The sequence below is a fragment of the Schistocerca nitens genome, chromosome 7 (assembly GCF_023898315.1).
Source record: "Schistocerca nitens isolate TAMUIC-IGC-003100 chromosome 7, iqSchNite1.1, whole genome shotgun sequence".
Lineage (NCBI taxonomy): Eukaryota > Metazoa > Arthropoda > Insecta > Orthoptera > Acrididae > Schistocerca > Schistocerca nitens.
Window position 1 is genome coordinate 118,289,907 of NC_064620.1, and position 19,582 is coordinate 118,309,488.

Here is a 19,582-nt window from a genome sequence, read left to right on the forward strand (position 1 = left end):
TACTGGGTTCTGTTACCTAAGAAGCCTTCGAGCGTTTGACATATCTGGGAACCTATTCCACATGCCATACCTTTGTTAAATGTCTGCAATGGGTTACCGTGTCGAATGCTTTTCGGAAATGTAGAAATATGGAATCCGCCTGTTGCATAGTTCACAGTATATCATGTGAGAAATGGGCAAGATGAGTTTCACACGAGCGATACTTCCTAAAACCATGCTGATACGTGAATATAAGCTTTTCGGTCTCAAGGAAATTCATTTTATTTGATCTGAGAATATCTTCAAGGATTCTGTGGCAAACCGAAGCCAGGAATATTGTTCTGCAATTTTGCGGTCCCATTCTTTTACTCTTCTTGTATACAGGAGTGAGCTGCGCTTTTTTCCAGTCGCTTGGGACTTTGCGCTGGGCGAGAGATTCGCAGTAAACGCAAGCTAAGTAACTGCTATTAGTAATTGGAGAGAATCTGATGTCGTGACAAGTATTTTGTATTAATCTCTATCGTTAATGTGATAGTGGTCAATTCCTAGTTGATCAGTGTCTATCCCAACTAGTCTTGTCCACTTGGCATCAGCTGAAGGTTCTTGATGTGAGTCTCCAGTTGTCCATTCTGACTGATGACTATACAAGATTAGCCTCGTCTTTTCATTGCTGTTGTAATATACTCTGGATGTTGGTCGAATTCCTCGTTGTGTCTGGTTCTGTGTACACCATCTAGTTTGAAGGGCGTCATCTTATTTGATGGGTGCATGGTTGTTTTTCAGAATTTTTCTGTCCTTCAGGTTTTCTGAGTTGTCTCTTTCTGACCCTTTTCAGGCAGTCTAAGGCATACTGTACTAAAGGTGTGACAGAGATGCAACGTCGGAATTTGAGGCCGAGCGAAAGGGATGTAGATCTCAAGCGTTCTTATAGAAACGGTTCGCTCTCTTCAGTTTGGTGCACCTATTATCCGTGGACAGATCCCCATCGGTTTCCAGAGTTATCCAGTGCCCGAGGTATCTGGAGAAGTTAGGCTTGTGTATTAACATAGGCTTTAATACGAGGAAGAAATATTTGAGAATGTACATTTGGAGCACAGTGCTGTATGGATGTGAATCGTGGACTGTGCGTAAACCGGAAAAGAAGGGAATCGAAGCGTTTGAGGAAGATTAAGTGCGCTGATAAGAATTGAGGAGTTGGTCTGCAGAATCAGCGAGGACAGGAGCATGCAGAAAACAGTGGCAAGAGGATGGGACAGAATGACACGACGCGTGTTTAGACATCAGTGAATAACTTCCTTAGTACCTTAAGGAGCTGTAAAGGGGAAAAACCGAAGCGGAGGACAGAGACTGGAATACACCGAACAAATAACTGAGAACGTTGTGTGCAGGTGCTACTCTGAGATGAAGAGGTTAGAAAAGGAGAGCAGTTTGTGATGGGCTGCAACCAAGTAGTCAGAAGCCCGATGCCACTAAACGAAATTAATTTGTTACCCAAAGAAACAGTGATATGTGTGATGAACTGTGCCTTCTTAGAGGCGATCATCAACTCAATTTTATCTACTAAGGCAGCAGAGATTGTAAGCAGTTTCTTCTACACTTGTAAAAAGTTTGAGATTAACTGTGAAGGTTGCTTTTTGTAGTCGATTTTCAATCTGCAAGTCATCTGTTTGTCCATTCACAAATAAATTTATCTAGCATGAAAACTGGAGACAGTTCATCCATGACAGTTCTCCGCATTTTACACAACTGGCCATTAAAATTGCTACACCAAGAAGAAATGCAGATGATGAACGGGTATTCATTGGACAAATATATTATACTAGAACTGACATGAGATTACATTTTCACGCAATTTGGGTGCATAGATCTTGAGAAATCAGTGTCCAGAACAACTACCTCTGGCCGTAATAACGGCCTGGGCATTGAGTCAAACATAGCTTGGATGACGTCTACAGGTACAGCTGCCCATGCAGCTTCAACACGATACCACAGTTCATCAAGAGTAGTGACTGGCGTATTGTGACGAGGCAGTTGCTCGGCCACCATTGACCAGACGTTTTCAATTGGTGAGACATATGGAGAATGTGCTGTCCAGCGCAGCAGTCGAACATTTTCTGTATCCAGAAAGGCCCGTACAGGACCTGCAACATGCGGTCGTGCATTATCCTGCTGAAATGTAGAGTTTCCCAGGGATCGAATGAAGGGTAGAGCCACGGGTCGTAATACATCTGAAATGTAACGTCCACTGTTCAAAGTGCCTTCAATGCGAACAAGAGGTGACCGAGACATGTAACCAATGGCACCCCATACCATCACGCTGGGCCAGTATGGCGATGACGAATACACGCTTCCAATGTGCGTTCACCACGATGTCGCTAAACACGGATGCGACTATCATGATGCTGTAAACAGAACCTGGATTCATCCGAAAAAATGACGTTTTGCCATTGGTGCACCCAGGTTCGTCGTTGAGTACACCATAGCAGTCGCTCCTGTCTGTGATGCAGCGTCAAGGGTAACCGCAGCCATGGTCTCCGAGCTGATAGTCCATGCTGCTGCAAACGTCGTCGAACTGTTCTTGAAGATGGTTGTTGTCTTGCAAACGTCCCCATCTGTCGACTCAGGGATCGAGATGTGGCTGCACGATCCGTTACAGACATGCGGAGAAGATGCCTGTCATCCCGACTGCTACTGATACGAGGCCGTTGGGATCCAGCACCGCGTTCCGTATTACCCTCCTGAACCCACCGATTCCATATTCTGCTAACAGTCATTGGATCTCGACTAACGCGAGCAGCAATGTCGCGATACGATAAACCGCAATCGCGATAGGCTACAATCCGACCTTTATCAAAGTCTGAAATGTGATGGTACGCATTTCTCCTCCTTACAACAACGTTTCACCAGGTAACGCCGGTCAACTGCTTTTTGTGTATGAGAAATCGGTTGGAAACTTTCCTCATGTTAGTACGTTGTAGGTGTCGCCACCGGCGCGAACCTTGCGTGAATGCTCTGAAAAGCTGATCATTTGCATATCACAGCATCTTCTTCCTGTCGGTTAAATTTCGTGACTGTAGCACTTCATCTTCGTGGTGTAGCAATTTTAATGGCCAGTAGTGTATTTTGGACGAGGTAGTGGGACAAATGGCTCCTCCAGACCTAAGGTAATTTTCGTTTGGGTCGTGGATACAGTTCTAGACTTTCTCATACCAGAAACACTCGAAGTGGTCGCTCGGAACGGTATCTGAGACAGATGCCATTAACCACTACAACGTGGAGCCCATTTATCGCTGAGTCATTATAAAACACGCGTGCTCAGGAACTACTTTACTTGATGTTAAGCAGAACTAACATTTTGTATTTGAATTGGTTCACATTTGTATAAGACCGTAGAATACCTGAGCCGGTCCCCCTCCATTCCGACACTGGGAGAGCATAAATCGCAGCAGGCGGTGTTCTGCCGAGAGAGCGGCCCGGCAGGGGAGAGGCGCCGTAATTGATGCCGGCGAGTCGGCAGCCGCTCCCGCTAATCCGCTACAGGGCGGCGCCCAGCGGCGACTTGGCGGATCAACCCGCGCCGACGCTAATGAACGCCCTGATCTACCAACTTCTTCGGGGATCAGGCGTCGTTATTACCCCCCCCCCCCCCCCCAGATGCAGAGCCGGGAGATCCTCGGCGAGCCGTCTCGAGGCGCACCCAGCCTGCTAACGCTGCTCACTTGCGTCCCCGGTTTCGACGTCGGTTTATGTGCATAAGGCAGCAGTGGCGCCCCACCGGCGGCACGGCTTACGAATGTACTATATTAAACTGAAGTAACACCTAAGAAATAATAGTGCACTAACGAGTAGGAATTTCGTGAGGAAACGTTTCTTTCTTTCGGGCTTCGGAGCTTCCGTAGCTTATAGCGAAGTCACGTCAGCGGCTGTGGAGAGAATATTGAGCGTTAAAAATGGTTCAAATGGCTCTCAGCACTGTGGGACTTAACGTCTGAGGTCATCAGTCCCCTAGAACTTAGAACTACTTAAACCAAACTAACCTAAGGATATCACACACATCCATTCACGAGGCAGGATTCGAACCTGCGACCGTAGCGGTCGCACGGTTCCAGACTGTAGCGCCTAGAACCGCTCGGCCACCCCGGCCGGCGAGCGTTAAAAACCCTGGAGCTATTTAACTACTTTCAGGAAAGATTCGGAGATCCGATGCGTGGAATAAGTTCGCCGCTAACAATCGACGTACCGCCTCCATCTGGCTACTGACAACTTGCACCGATAATGGGAAGAAATCACACACTAACGTCACAGTGAACTTTACAGGAAAGCAAATAAAATTTGTTAGTATCTATTCACCCTAGGCAACTTCGTCATTTTATTGCAACATCACCTCTTGCGGCTCCACGCTCTGCTCTGGGGCCTCTTTGTGCCCAACAGCTCGACGATCAGCAATCCGCAACACTCGTCGAGACAAATAAGAAAATGCTTTAGAAGAATTCAACGTCGGCGCAAGGGGACGCGTTTTCGAATGCTTTGCAGGATTTTCGTACCGGAAAAGTAGCCTCGAAAGATCACTGATTCCAGACTTCTGAAATTATAACCACTTGAAAATACGCCAAACTCCTCCGCAGAGGACCCGCCACTTGCCACCTCAACCCCGCGCTGTCTACCGACCGACTCGTTTAATATTTACGGCTTCAGGCCGGTCAGTATCAGGAGCAGGATGTGAGCCTGATTTCTCACTGGCCATTTCCTGCATGGTGCTGCTTTCTGGTGGATCCCTTAGAAATTACTCCACGAAGAGAGTTGGAAACACCGATCATCCTGGGGAAACGCTCGCCCTTGAAATCCTCTTGGTCAGCTCCGGCCATAACCCATTTAGGAAGGTTAGGGTAAGGATGGCCCATCGTCTTCTGGGCCGAACGAAAAATCCCTCCACCCCTGCACCCAGAACTGGCTGAGGCGACTTCAGTAACGGAAAGTATTACAACGAGTGGCCGGCCACACAGTGATACGTTAAAATATGGAGCTGGTTGTCTAACTTCGGAAGCCAACTTCTTTATGGTAGGCCTACGCTGATTCTGAAGGTCAACAGAATAAAAAGCAAGGAACACCAATCACTTTTCGGACAGCATCACATCATTGTCAAGAAGATGCCTTAGCGCAGAGTTCGTGTGGAGCAACTGTAATGCTTAGAGAGGTACCACTGTCCGAGGGCAGACGCACAATAAAACGAATGAAAGTGTTCACTCTAGCACCACATATTGACAAAGAGAAGTCTTATGAGAGAGAATGCTATTTTACATCGTGCATGAAGGCGCGGCATCGTGGCGACACGTCTGTACGAATGCTCAGTGTTTAACGACCTCGCTGCTGACGGTCCGCTAAACCCTACCTTCTTCTTACACTTGTATGAGTCGTGCTGAATGTGCGAGGCCTTCAACGCAGATTACATCTCAAAAAAATGGTTCAAATGGCTCTGAGCACTATGGGACTCAACTGCTGTGGTCATTAGTCCCCTAGAACTTAGAACTACTTAAACCTAACTAACCTAAGGACATCACAAACATCCATGCCCGAGGCAGGATTCGAACCTGCGACCGTAGCAGTCGCACGGTTCCGGACTGCGCGCCTAGAACCGCGAGACCACCGCGGCCGGCGATTACATCTCAACATATGGTCAATATAGTCCACGATACTGTGTCAGCCGCGGGGTAGCCGAGCGGTGTGAGGCGTCTTGTCACGGTCCAAAAAAAAATGTTCAAATCTGTGTGAAATCTTATGGGACTTAACTGCTAAGGTCATCAGTCCCTAAGCTTACACACTTCTTGACCTAAATTATCCTAAGGACAAACACACTCACCCATGCCCGAGGGAGGAGTCGAACCTCCGCCGGGACCAGCTGCACAGTCCATGACTGCAGCGCCCCAGACCGCTCGGCTAATCCCGCGCGGCTGTCGCGGTCCGAGAGGCTTCCCCCGTCGGATGTTCGAGTCCTCCCTCGGGCATGGGTGTGTGTGTCATCCTTAGCGTAGGTTAGTTTAAGTTAGATTAAATAGTGTGTAAGCTTAGGGACTGATGGCCTCAGCAGTTTGGTCCCATAAGACAAAAAAAAAAAAATGTGTTGAATGAACACCAACTGCAGATTCGCAAGGCAGCAAAGTTCGAAAGCTGCGCAATTGAAGGAGCATTTTAAATAATACCAAATACTGATGTTACTCTTAGTTGCCGAAAAGCGGAAGGTAGTATACAGGGTGGTCCATTAATAGCGACCGGGCCAAATATCTCACGAAATAAGCATCAAACGGAAAAACTGCAAAGAACGAAACTCGTCTAGCTTGAAAGGGGAAACCAGATGGCGCTATGGTTGGCTCGCTAGAAGGCGCAGACATAGGTCAAACGGATATCAACTCCGTTTTTCTAAATAGGAACCCCCATTTTTTGTTACATATTCGTGTAGTACGTAAATAAATGTGAATGTTTCAGTTGGATCACTTTTTTCGCTTTGTGATAGATCGCGCTGTAATAGTCACAAACGTAAAAGTACGTGGTATCACGTAACATTCCGCCAGTGCGGACGGTATTTGCTTCGTGATACATTACCCGTGTTAAAATGGACCGTTTACCAATTGCGGAAAAGGTCGATATCGTGTTGATGTATGGCTGTTGTGATCAAAATGCCCAACGGGCATGTGCTATGTATGCTGCTCGGTATCCTGAAGGACATCATCCAAGTGTCCGGACCGTTCACCGGATAGTTCCGTTATTTAAGGAAACAGGAAGCGTTCAGCCACATGTGAAACGTGAACCACGACCTGCAACAAATGATGATGCCCAAGTAGGGTGTTTTAGCTGCTGTCGCGGCTAATCCGCCCATCAGTAGCAGACAAATTGCGCGAGAATCGGGAATCTCAAAAACGTCGGTGTTGAGAATGCTACATCAACATCGATTGCACCCGAACCATATTTCTATCCACCAGGAATTGCATGGCGACGACTTTGAACGTCAGGGGCAGATTGTTCCAGAGGCGGACAGCGGCAACTGAGAAGGAGTTTGCAAAAGTTTTTGTTTTGTGAGTGGGCACAGTTAGGATACCAAATAAGAGTGATCTCGTGTTTCGATTATGATGGCATGACAGGTTTTTAATCTCTGAAGCAAGGTACTGGGGTGCTTGCGACGAGGAGTCGGTGAAGTAGACATTGAGTATGGTAGTCACGCAATTTGTCCGGCCGCAGCCACCCTAGCTCGGAGTATGAAGCACTAACATGATCATATCGGCGAATGTTGCAGGTGTAACGCACACAGGCATTCACGGTTAGTTCTAGCCGTCTTTTGTTTTCACTACTCGTGCCTTGTTGAATTACATCACAATAGTGGAGGTTCGGTAGAACGAGTGCTTGCACGAGCTGGCGTTTCAAGTCCTGTGGAAATACAGGGTGATTCAAAAAGAATACCACAACTTTAGGAATTTAAAACTCTGCAACGACAAAAGGCAGAGCTAAGCACTATCTGTCGGCGAATTAAGGGAGCTATAAAGTTTCATTTAGTTGTACATTTGTTCGCTTGAGGCGCCAGCCAATAAAGTTTTTGGTCCCTTTTTCTTCGAAGGTGCTACTGTAACTGGACTACAGTATCTGGAGATGTTAGAGAATTGGCTCTTCCCTCAGCTCGAACAAGAAGCACAACAATTCATATTTCAGCAGGATGGAGCGCCACCACATTGGCACTTATCTGTCCGTAACTACCTGAACGTCAACTACCCGAGGCGATGGATCGGCCGCCAGGCAGCTCGTGACAGAGCACTTCATCACTGGCCTCCAAGAAGCCCTGATCTTACCCCCTGCGATTTTTTCTTATGGGGGTATGTTAAGGATATGGTGTTTCGGCCACCTCTCCCAGCCACCATTGATGATTTGAAACGAGAAATAACAGCAGCTATCCAAACTGTTACACCTGATATGCTACAGAGAGTGTGGAACGAGTTGGAGTATCGGGTTGATATTGCTCGAGTGTCTGGAGGGGGCCATATTGAACATCTCTGAACTTGTTTTTGAGTGAAAAAAAACCTTTTTAAATACTCTTTGTAATGATGTATAACAGAAGGTTATATTATGTTTCTTTCATTAAATACACATTTTTAAAGTTGTGGTATTCTTTTTGAATCACCCTGTACATCACAATAGTGGAGGTTCGGTAGAACGCGTGCTTGCACGAGCTGGCGTTTCAAGTCCTGTGGAAATATGTTCCGAAACTTTTTGAGAGCATAAAGGCAAGCAGACGTCTTTCGGCATATTAACGTCCACTACTAGGTATGCGGATGCTTTTGGCCAGATAGCGTAGCAGGAGATCACGGACAGAGGCAGAGGCAGAGTGGGGGCGGCCCCGGGGGCGGCGTGCGCAGGGCGCAGGGCAGGCAGGGAGGGAGGGGCGGGGCGCGGGGGCGGCGGCGGCGGCGGTGCTGGCGGCGGCGTCGGCCGCGCGGCGCTCAGAGGCGCGATGTGGCGCCTGCCCGCCGACGACCTGTTGAGCGGCCGCAGGAAGCTCGTCTACCACGGCGCCGCGGCGCAGCTGCACGCCTGCCTCCGCATACGTGAGTCCGCGCGCGCCTTCCTAGACGACGCCACCGAGTTTCCTGTGCCAGCTGTCTTTCTCGTGCCTGCAGATCTGTCCCTCTTTTCTACGGCATCGCTCTTTGCTAGCGTTTCGACGTTACAGTTAGCAGCTCAGATAAAGGAGGGAAGTCGTGTGCGCAATGTGTGTGAATCGTGTAAACTTTCTTCTCTGTGTTACCGTACTTCGACAGTTTGGGTATCGTATTTTCTGTACCCTAAACGATTGTTGAAATCCGTCTACAAACCAGATTCTGGGCGAATTTCGAGTGTCTTTCTCCTTTCCGCAGATCTGACCATCTCTCCCGCTGCACGTCTCTGCCTTCCCTAGCGTAAATTCCGCCGTACGAAGTCCTAGGTTTTCGTGCTTTCTCGAATTTATTCTACGAGGCGTGTTTTTTAAGTAAGTACCGTTCTGAAATTTAAAAAAAGACGTGCTAATACATCTCAATAATTTTATTTTTACATTAAAGCCTGTACCTTAATCTACTTTTCTACATAATTTCCGTCAATATTGAGGCACTTGTCGTAACGTTGAACCAGTTTTTTAATACCCTCCTCATTGAAGTCTGCCACCTGACTTGTTAACCTCCACCAGTGTTTTGACTTCGTCATCGTCTTGGAGACGCTGACCGCCCAAGTGTTTCTTCAAGTGCAGGAACAGATGGTAGTCACCGGGCGCAAGACCGGGGCTGTACGGAGGATGATCTAGAGTTTCCCATCGAAAAGATGTGATGAGATCTTTGGTCTGATTCGCCACACGCGGACGGGAATTGTCTTGCAGCAAAACAATGCCCTTGCTCAAATACCGTGGACTGTTGCTTTGATTCTGGTGTGACGTAGGCCACCCGTGTTTCATCGCCCGTAACAGTTTGGCTTAAGAAATCATCACCGTCGTTGTGGTACCGCTCAAGGAAACTCATGCACTGTCTAAACGTTTGATTTTGTGCACATCCGTCAACATTTTCGGTACCCAACGTGCGCACAAATTTCGGTAATTCAAGTGCTCGGTCACAATGCCATACAAAACACCACGAGAAACATTAGGAAAGTCATCCCGTAAGGAGGAAATCGCAAAGCGTCTGTTTTCTCCCGCCTTATTGTCCACTTCCTGCACCAAACTTTCATTAACGACAGAAGGAGGCCCACTCCGATGTTCATCGTGCACATTTGTGCGGCCATCTTTAAATTCTCTCAGCCACTTTCTTACCATTCCATCACTCATAATGTTTTCTTCGTAAACTGCACTGATCTCACGATGAATATCGATCGCTTTTACGCCTTTAGCACTAATAAATCTTATAACAGCCCGTACTTCACAGTCGGCGGGACTCACGATTATCGGAGGCATCTTAAACACTCAGTACACAACGTAAACAAGGAATAATCAGACTGTAATGGCGTCAGTGCGTAGATTAAGGTACAGGCTTTCATATAAAAATAAAATTATTGAGATATCTTAGCACGTCTTTTTTTAATTTCGAAACGGTACTTACTTAAAAAACACGCCTCGTATTATAACTTTGTGGTTGGGCGCCCTGCCTGTCACAGCACTGATCAGTTAACATATGGAGGGAGCTCGTACGCGCCACCTGTCTCTAAATCGAGTGTTGCGTTATTTCGATGGGTTGTTCGTCGCATTTTTATGATACGAAGATTGGAGATCAGCGCAGCATTTGCGTAAATGAGCTCGGGAAACGGCCTAAAAACCGTGATCGGACTCGTCGGTGCATCGGGGCGACGCCGTATGTATTCGATCTGTGTCTGGCTCACCGACCTCTCACGCTAGCGCATTATGTGGCAAGCTACATGCGCAGCTCAATTTTTTCGCGTAGAACATCTGTCTCATTCCCAAGTTCACTGTCTTCTAAGGATCCGCCGTTTTCACGATATGCCACTTTTTTTTGTCTTCCTGGCAGAATGCATCCCCCCGAGCCGTCGTCAAAGCAACCGTGCTAGCGTTATTCTGCTGTGTGTTGTATTTTAAACAAGCGTTCGGCCAAATGAGCGAACTGAACCACATACAGACTGGCGAGCGCAGCAGTCAGCGTCTGACGCACCTCCCTGTCTCGGTAATTAAAGCGCTGGCGTTAATTTAACTCCCACATCATTTTTTTTAACGATCCGTCTTACCCAAAATTAATTCATGGTCTTCTCGACAAGCGGCTGGCCACGCCTAAGCGGTTCCGTTCGTGTTCGTGTGCCTAGTCATTAGTTCTAAGCTACTCGTTGTTACATTTTCGTGGCCGTTCGTAGGAAGCAGTAAAAAAAAAATGAGTAGCGCCTCACTGTCGTAGCTAACATACTGTGTACGTGCCTCACGTTGCCGAATGTGTTCATCGCTTGTGCAGTGTCGTGTTGTGCCTGTGGCCTGGCCAATGGTGATAGAGAAAGGAGCTAATGGGGGTGTATCCGAGTGGTGGAACAGTGACTATCCCTTTCTAATACCACCAAGGCGAGCTAAATGTCCCCAACCGATAAGTGGGTCACTAGTTCAGGTCTTGTGCTCTTAAGTTAAGGCAGATCGCTTGTCGATGGGGGTTTAATGTAGGATATTTTATTCACTACTAGTATTCGAGGCGGCTTCCTTCGGGTCGAGTGACCCGACTAAGGCGGTGGCTGCCTTTTTTGTAATACGGGGCGTACAAAAACAATCTGATAATAAGGTCGTAGCAGAGGAGGACAACGCATTTCAAATTGGGCAAAGTTTCCGAGACAACCGTAGGTGAGGAATGCACCGTTGTAGAGCTACAACCGCAAACGACAGCCAATCTGCGACGATCGCGCGGAAGCTTGTCCTAGTAAGCGGAAGTGTATGTGGCTTGCATTGAGGTTTTGCCCGAATAAGGTGCTGCTACGTTACGCTGCGTCTATTGTGCGCCACCGCACTTGTTGCGCAGTGCTTCACAAAGCAAACGTCTAACGTACTCACTCAGCCGATGGTTAGTAATTTAAACTCTGTACGATTGTGACTGTTCAGCTGAAGCCAGATCTCTAGCTAATTTAATTAAAACCGCGCTGTGTAGCATAACATTTATTATCTGGGACAAGTTAGTTTAAAATTCACACACTTCCAGGCGGCGACTGGTGGCTGTTTTACGACCGTAGTTACACAACGGTGCGTTTCCGACCTTCCGTTTCGGTCGATTCCAATTCCCCTACCCTACTCTGACCTTATTATCAGCTCGATTATCTCCATCCCGTACGTGCACACAGCTGGTGTGGGCGGAGCTGTCTGTCGTCGTTAAGACCGCGGAACTAAAACCATTAATCATGTGTTCATATTGTTTAGGAAACGAAGTTCACGTAATACTTTATCTGATAGTTTCATCACATTACGTTCAGCACTAATGATACAAATATAGAGGACTAAACTATGTTCCAGCGCTGCTACGTATGTCTCCGCTTTCCCTCTGCGTCATTATCAACTGTACACACGCCATTTTACTCACATTCAATGAATACGTCTTCAGTAAAGACTCGAGGTAACTTATTCATACTTCGATGCGAAAAAGGATGCCAACAACAACGAATAAAAAAAAATTCAAGTGTCTCTGGTTATATCACCTACTTACACAGTGAAAAATTTGAAGTGCTGCTTCCCTATTTCTGTCTTTTCTGTATAATATTGATGGATTCGTTGTTACTGTGAGCCTTTCGTGTTCAAAGAGTTGGTGTCATTTTCTTGGAATTTTTCTAGTAGTGTGTCACTCCTACTGCAATTTATTTTTAGCGTACGCAAGTTTTAATGGTAAACACCGCAGTCTTCTGTCTGTAAGTTGCGTGACTACTAGCATTTACGGTACTTTCATGTTTCTGACGATAGTATTTATTTGGGAAATGGGAAACTAGTATTCACGCAGATAAATGCGACAACCATCTCTAAGAAGCATTCAGGCTCTCAGGCATCCAAAGACCCACTCATTTGCTAGATTACCAGATTTGACTTCGATTCTGAAAAGTAGCATTTCAATCATTCGTCTAAATGAATTTCAAAAATACTGAAGCGGAACTAGTTATCAGCGCCATATTTCATTAAAACCCTACAAAAAACACTAAAAATCGTCTCCCCACTGGACGGCAACAAGTGATCTGAATAGTTCAATCTGTCGGCTACTTTCGATGAAACATTTACCACACCCGTATATTACACTGAGAAAGCAAATTAGGGTTTAAAAAAAGCAGGCAGAGAAAGAAAATTATGTGAATTTCAGTGTACGATTTTCAGTAGCAACTAAAGTGCCTGAGCTCTTAAAACCTGGGAGTTAGATTTAAGTTTCCTTGAGGCGATTCTCAGGCTTCAGTTTGTTTAACAGTAATTACGAAATTATTTCCATCGTATTCTGACTTGTGTACTGCTTTCTCGTACTAGTTACCCTGATAGGCTGTAACAAACAAAAAATACAACAATCCACAACCCTCTGTTCCTGTTTCTAATAGAGAGGCAGCGGTTTCGGTTGAAAACATACCTGTCTATAAAAAGCATGACGCAATATTAGAATCTACAACCTTTGTGGCACTGTAGCAAAAGAACTGCGCCAGTCACGATGATCGCCCTTTCATATAATTAATACATCAGATCTTATTGACAATTGTTGCGTTTATGACGTCAGATAGGACTGTTATAGCGAACGTAGGACAGGTTTACGCAATTATACTCTCTGTAAAGTGTCAAGACAGCACACACGTGAATTCCGAGTGAAGCGTGCGACATGTAACATAATTAATCTTATCCGAACTTACGTGAGAGCAACGAAAAACTGTGAACAAAAAGTTGGGTTTCCCTTGTGTGAGTTTTTACATACGGAGAAGTATATCTGTAAGTCATTGAGCCGGACTGATTCGTGTCTCTGATCTTAGTCACCTTACATTGCCCGAGATTAGTTTTTACCGATTCGTGAACAATCCAGTGTGTATATCAGTTCGATACACATGCGCAGCAGAATGTCGTACCGCGGGGCTAGCATCACGCGCTTCACCTGGCTTGTCCATCGACACTTCACTGAGGTTCTTTTCAAGTCTTGTTAAACGGTATGCGAACAATCATTTTTCCCGGTGCTACTGAAACCGCATAGCAATGTGTCTCAACCGAAGTCCACATCGTGATTGGTGCTTTTCCTCTTTTATCTTACTTTCTCTAGTTTCAACGTTTTGGTAATAGATCAAACGGTTACAGGCAGCCAGTACGCCAAAACAACGTTTGCAGTGGCTTTCCGGTCAAAGTACTTGAACATTTTTTCTAGTCACTCCCTTACATCCCTCCTTTGTTACACATTTACTACAACGTATGCTTACTTCTCAGTTGCTAGAGAAGAAGAATCAAGTTAATGCACGATTATTTCAAACAAGGTGTGGTGAACACTGACATATTTGTTGGAAAACAATTCATGTTCTCTTTTTTTCTCTTTGATTAAATAACTCTCTTGGCCGTATATGGTGTTATCGAGACGGAAATGAAGTTATTCAAAAATGAGATACTTAAATTACAATATAATAGCACAATTAAAGAGAAAAATGTTACACTTATGCCGTCATAAATATGAAGCCAAAAGTTTGCGATTGAAGGTTTTACCTATTACTTATAAGATTGCACTCCACTAGTAGGCAAAAGTAGTGTGGCCTCTTTGAATGATTGTCTCAAATAAACAAACATGTTCTGCTGTTATCTCCCTGCCTTATATCACATTCACGGTTTTATCGTGTTACGGTCTTTATACAAGTGTCTTCCAGTGGTATACAGCCACTTATAAAATAGTTTGGTTTTTCTGTGGAAATCGCACTTCTATTAACAAATTGTTATGATGGAGGAGAACTACTACGTAAGTTGATTATGTTTCATTATTTCTTATCAACGGTTCTAAAATCCTACAACTTAAGAAAACATTGTTTATATCCCTTGTTAAGCTGACACATTCTCAATCATAGTTATTCCGTAGTATAAGTATTTGGTAAGATCGGGCGTATTGGCAAAGAGCATTGCACCAGACAAAATTTTTCGTCAGTTTACTTGAATATCTTAAAAAATTTTACTTCAGATTACGCGACAATGACTTTTGCCTTAATTGGCTTCTGGGGCAAAGAATGACATCGACGGACGCTACCTTTTTCTCTTTCTTCCTCTCGAACGCGTAGTTTCAATAAATCAAAAAACTTTAGACCAAAGATAGTATCAATAATTCACAGTAGAACACTGTTATATATGTAGTACGTTGCAAATGTATTGTCTTAGTTTCCAGGTATATTGTCGCCTAATGTATGCATTGGTGTTAATGAGCAGGTACGAACATCTGATAAACGAACATCGATTGGGTTTTGCAGATTTGATTTCATTTGATTTATTGCTAATTTAGAGCCTGTTGCCTTTCATTTTATAACAGGTTGTTCACTTTACAGCTTTTCATGTAGATTACAAACGTATTCTATATTACAAACAGCAATTGTTTTTCAGCAATTACAATAGAAGTTATAATAAATTAAAATACATTCGAGGTTGGAAAAACGCAAAGAATATTCAGTTTTGCAGAACACGTTGTTAAACGCGTTACTACATTTATATGTGTCATACGCTCTGTCTGCTTACATGATTCTGGACACAGGTCGTCGCTGAGACCCGCCTACATCACTCACCGCATCAGTTAGATACACAATTATTTAATATGTCCAGAGTTGTACAAATACACACCATGGTTAACGAAATTTTGAATCATTCCGCAGACATTCCAACAATGGAACAAAGTATATAATTTTTTTCTCTGCAAACAGACAGCACTAATTTATTTCTCTTAAATTTGTTCTTTATCTCAAGGCGTTTATAATACAATACAAACCTTCTTCTAGCGGTATTTCTTACATCTACAAATTAACAATTCTATAAGCTCAATTTTTTCAAACATCTTCAATTAAAGACAGATACGAGTCATCTTGCAAGGGTATTACGAATTACTGTACTTTGCAGTGGGGTGCCAACATATATTAACTCCTCCTTGGTTTTTCCTAGAGCCTATATGTAATCGTCACAATAGTTTCTGCAGTTTTAGGAACCTTGTTTTGGTTTTTTTCATAATTTATAGAAACATTTGCAATTAAATGCAAGTGTTTCATTGATACTTTTACATTCAGAAGAGACTCAAAGCTGTTTATTCGTTCTTTAGAAATGACAAGCCACAGTTTCTATCTTAATGATAAACATTTGCTATTAACAATACCCAGATAAATTTTAGGAATTTATTATTTGTCTCGCCGTTAATCGAACGCGTTAGATTCAATCCTCTCTCTAGCCACCGTATTTTAGATTCACGTACAGAAGGAGCATTGCTCAAAAACCAGTCTGGCCAACCAGTTTTACGTTTCCCGTGACATCCTTAAATCGCTCGGATTTTGAAATGATTCCTCGAATAAGGGCAAAATCCGCTACCAATGACATCATTCGGTTAATAGGAGCTGGTGCTTCGTTGCTTTCCACGTATGTCGATGGAACGCTAAACTCTTTATCTTGCTCGCTTATTTCTGATCGAAGTTTCTCAAAACAATTTCAGAAGTGGTATTCTAACCAATCCTGAAACGAAGTACTAAATTCGATGCCACACACTGTCTTTGTTGTTGCGGTCCCAAGTGCAACCCTTTTACGTCAGTCCAACCTCCTCACCTGCGGCAGCCTGCAACCACTGGCGCCTGCTTATGGCAGTCAAGCCTTAATCTGCGTCTACTACTTTTGACCCATTTCCCAACTGACGGTTCCTTAATTGCTCGGGATGTATCCTATCAACCGATCCCTTCCTTTAATCAAATTGTGTCACAAATTTCTTTTCTTCAAAATTCGATTAACTACCTCCTCCTTAGCCATCTAACCTTCAGCACACACTTCTGCAGCTCCAAGTTTCTAAGGCTTCTCTTCTCTTCTTGTCTGAACTGTTTATCGTCAACGTCCACTTCCGTACAAGCGCACACGCCAGGTAAATACCGTAAGAAGAGATTTCCTAACATCTGTACTTTCCTTGTTATTACCAATTGCATTTTGTGTCCTTTCTGTTTTGGCGATAGCGAATTATTTTGCTGCCCAAATAACAGAACTCGTCTACTACCGAATCAAATGTCTCAGCATCGCCTGATTTAATTCGACTACATTTCCTTACCCTTGTTTCAATATTGTTAGTATTCGTCTTGTAGCGTCTTTTTAAGGCACTCTTCTTTCCCTTCAAATTATCTCCCAAGTCCTTGGCCGTTTCTGACAGAACTGCAATGTCATCAGCAAATCACAAACTATTTATTTCTTATCCATGAAATTTAATTTCCTCTCAAAATATCTCCTCGGTTTCCATTACTACTTCTTCAAAGTACAGATTGAATAAGGTCAGAGATAACATATAAACCAACCTGATTCATGTCCTACGCACCTTATAATTGCAGTCTGGTTTCTACAGACATTGGAGATAACCTTCGGTCCCTGTATTTTATTCCCACTACCTTCGAAATAATTACAAATACCTGCGCACATTTTGTACAAGTAATAGAAATAAGGTTTCGAAGAAGATTTACTTAGTGTTTACAGCTCATGCTCTATAATTCTGGAGGGCAGGTACAACATGTTCACGTAAGTATGTAAGTAGAATGTCATTTTACGTAATAAATGCTAAGTCATATTTGAAGGGCTTATTTCAATAGTGGTACAAGTCCATTTTTGTTCATTCTGAGGTACAGAGTCCTAAAGTTAAACGAGTATATATAGTGGAATATTTCTGGTATCTCAACTGCAGATTTTTCAGCGCTCATTTAACTTTAGGACTCTGTATCTCAGAATGAACAAAAATGGACTTGCACCACTATTGAAATAAGCCCTTGATTTTAGAAACACGTACAAAGTTTATTTTCGCTATTTATGTCGTTCCAGTAAATTCAGCCCCCTTTTCCATTTCAGCTTACTTTTGTTCTCCTTCTGTTTTTAATAATATGAGGGCACAACGTCGTTTATTTTCATAGTTAGTTGATATTACTTCAAAAGTGTTATTATTAGCTTTTGATGTTTCTGCTTCAGTCACCATTAGGCTTTCTGCCAGAAATGAACTTCTTGTGAGAAGTCACGAAATACATTGTAGAAGACCGATGTTAGATCACTGACATTATAAATATGTAAATTCTCATTTTGGCGGAGTCTGTTGCTCTCTTTACGTTTTTACCAGTCGTTTGACATATGTCCTAGTCTAGGTGGCTATATCTCTTGAGTTTACTCAGAAATGGAGTCAGTCCTTAAGAAGCCTGTAATAAGCGTGAGTCGGCTAAAAGTTAAGTTTCTTTAAGGTTCGTAATCATTGTGAAGACTGCGATCCTGTCCTACTAATGCTAGTACTGCGTCGATAATGACGTCAATGTCGACGAGAAGCTACATTTTTAAAAGGAACAAAAACGTATTTCGTCGCAAACATTCCCAAACAAAGAACCCATGAAGGTAGCACGCAAGAGCTTCATTTCTGGACCGGAAGAACCAGGAGAAAAGGAAAATCAGATTACTGTGCTGTCCGAGTGCCGACAAAAGACGGCGGTTCCTTTGCTCTGGGTATTCCCAACGGACGGCAAACTACTTCGCGAAACCACAGCAGTCGGGCAGTCGGCGTCACACAGTAATCACGCGTTGCGAGCGGGCTTCGGCGATTCTACGGCGGCGACATCAAAGGGTGATTCGAAAAACAAAACAAAAAACTGAATTTGGTAGTTTCGCTATTACGTGTGTGTGTGTGTGTGTGTGTATGTTTAATTCTGCCGCCAACGTTCTGACAAAACACGAAAAAATTCTCTTACTACACGGCAATTTTACGAATTTGCTTTTTCACTGGATCGATGAAAGATATTAAGAGTTGGAATAGCGACAGACAGCTGGTAGGGAACGCATTTTGGTTAATTCGCAGCAACACATTCGAAAATAAGTCGCAGGACTAGTTTCTTTCGTCACTGTACAGCGTGAATAATGGCGCGTTGCACCAACCAGAGGTGAGCTAGTGCTGAAGCGGCTGCCTACAAATGGAGAGGCCGCGGGGTCGAATCTCGGTCAGACGACAGATTTTGTTCAGTTTTCACTTTTCCTAGCCTTCACCCCTCACAGGGAACGACACGTGGTTTTGACTGCACGTTAAACTGTGAGTCGCCTTTCCGCGGGTGGATAACTAACACGCAAGTCGCCGAAGTGGCTTCAGTACAGAGACGTGCACCAAGCCATGGAGCTAGGTTCCAGCCAGAGGATTCAGAGATGACGATATCGTGCAGTACCCTGGGATAACTGGGCTCTGAGCACTATGGGACTTAACATCTGAGGTCATCAGTCCCCTAGAACTTAGAACAACTTAAACCTAACTAACCTAAGGACATCACACACATCCATGCCCGAGGCATGATTCGAACCTGCGACCGTAGCGGCCGCGCGGTTCCAGACTGAAGCGCCTAGAACCGCTCGGCCACTTCGGCCGGCTGGGATAACTAATGCTGCGAATGAAAAGCGTCGTTTTACTAGTTGGCACCACGCTTAAACGAGATTCTCAGTGGTTACGGAAAGTTATCACTTAACTGAATCGGCTCTATTTTATAACCGTAACGAAACAAGACAAAAGATGTGTACTCGCTGCCGTTAATACCTACCAACGATACCTACAGGGAAGCCTAAAGGAAGGAAGGAATATTAAGATTTAAGGTTCCGTCGAGAACGATTGGAGGCGGAATACAAGCTCGGATATAGCAAGGATTGGATAAAATCGGTCTTGTCGTTTTTTCAACGGGACCATCGCGTCATTTACCTCAATCCATATCCGCAAGATTCTTCAGCGAGGTCCAGGAAGTGCCTAATATAGGAGGGGAAACCCCTAACAGACCACACAGCCTGAAATATACCGAAACACGGTCTTCAGCAAATAATGGTATACAGGACGATTAAGCGAAGCTGTTTACCTCAAACATTTCTGGAAGCGTTCAAGATATCTTAGTTCTGTTTTCATCCAGATTAACTGTCATAAAGTCC

The 19,582-nt window shown here is 44.3% G+C and overlaps 1 protein-coding gene across 1 annotated transcript in view; it reads left to right on the forward strand.

Annotated features, from left to right (window-relative positions):
- Nucleotides 1-8,470: 8,470 nt before the first annotated feature.
- Nucleotides 8,471-19,582, forward strand: part of LOC126195497 (transcriptional regulator ERG homolog) — an 89,490-nt gene continuing 78,378 nt past the window's right edge. The window contains exon 1 of the mRNA XM_049934124.1: nucleotides 8,471-8,564. Within this exon, the coding sequence (XP_049790081.1) occupies nucleotides 8,471-8,564 (94 nt within the window). The remainder of the gene's footprint in view (nucleotides 8,565-19,582) is intronic.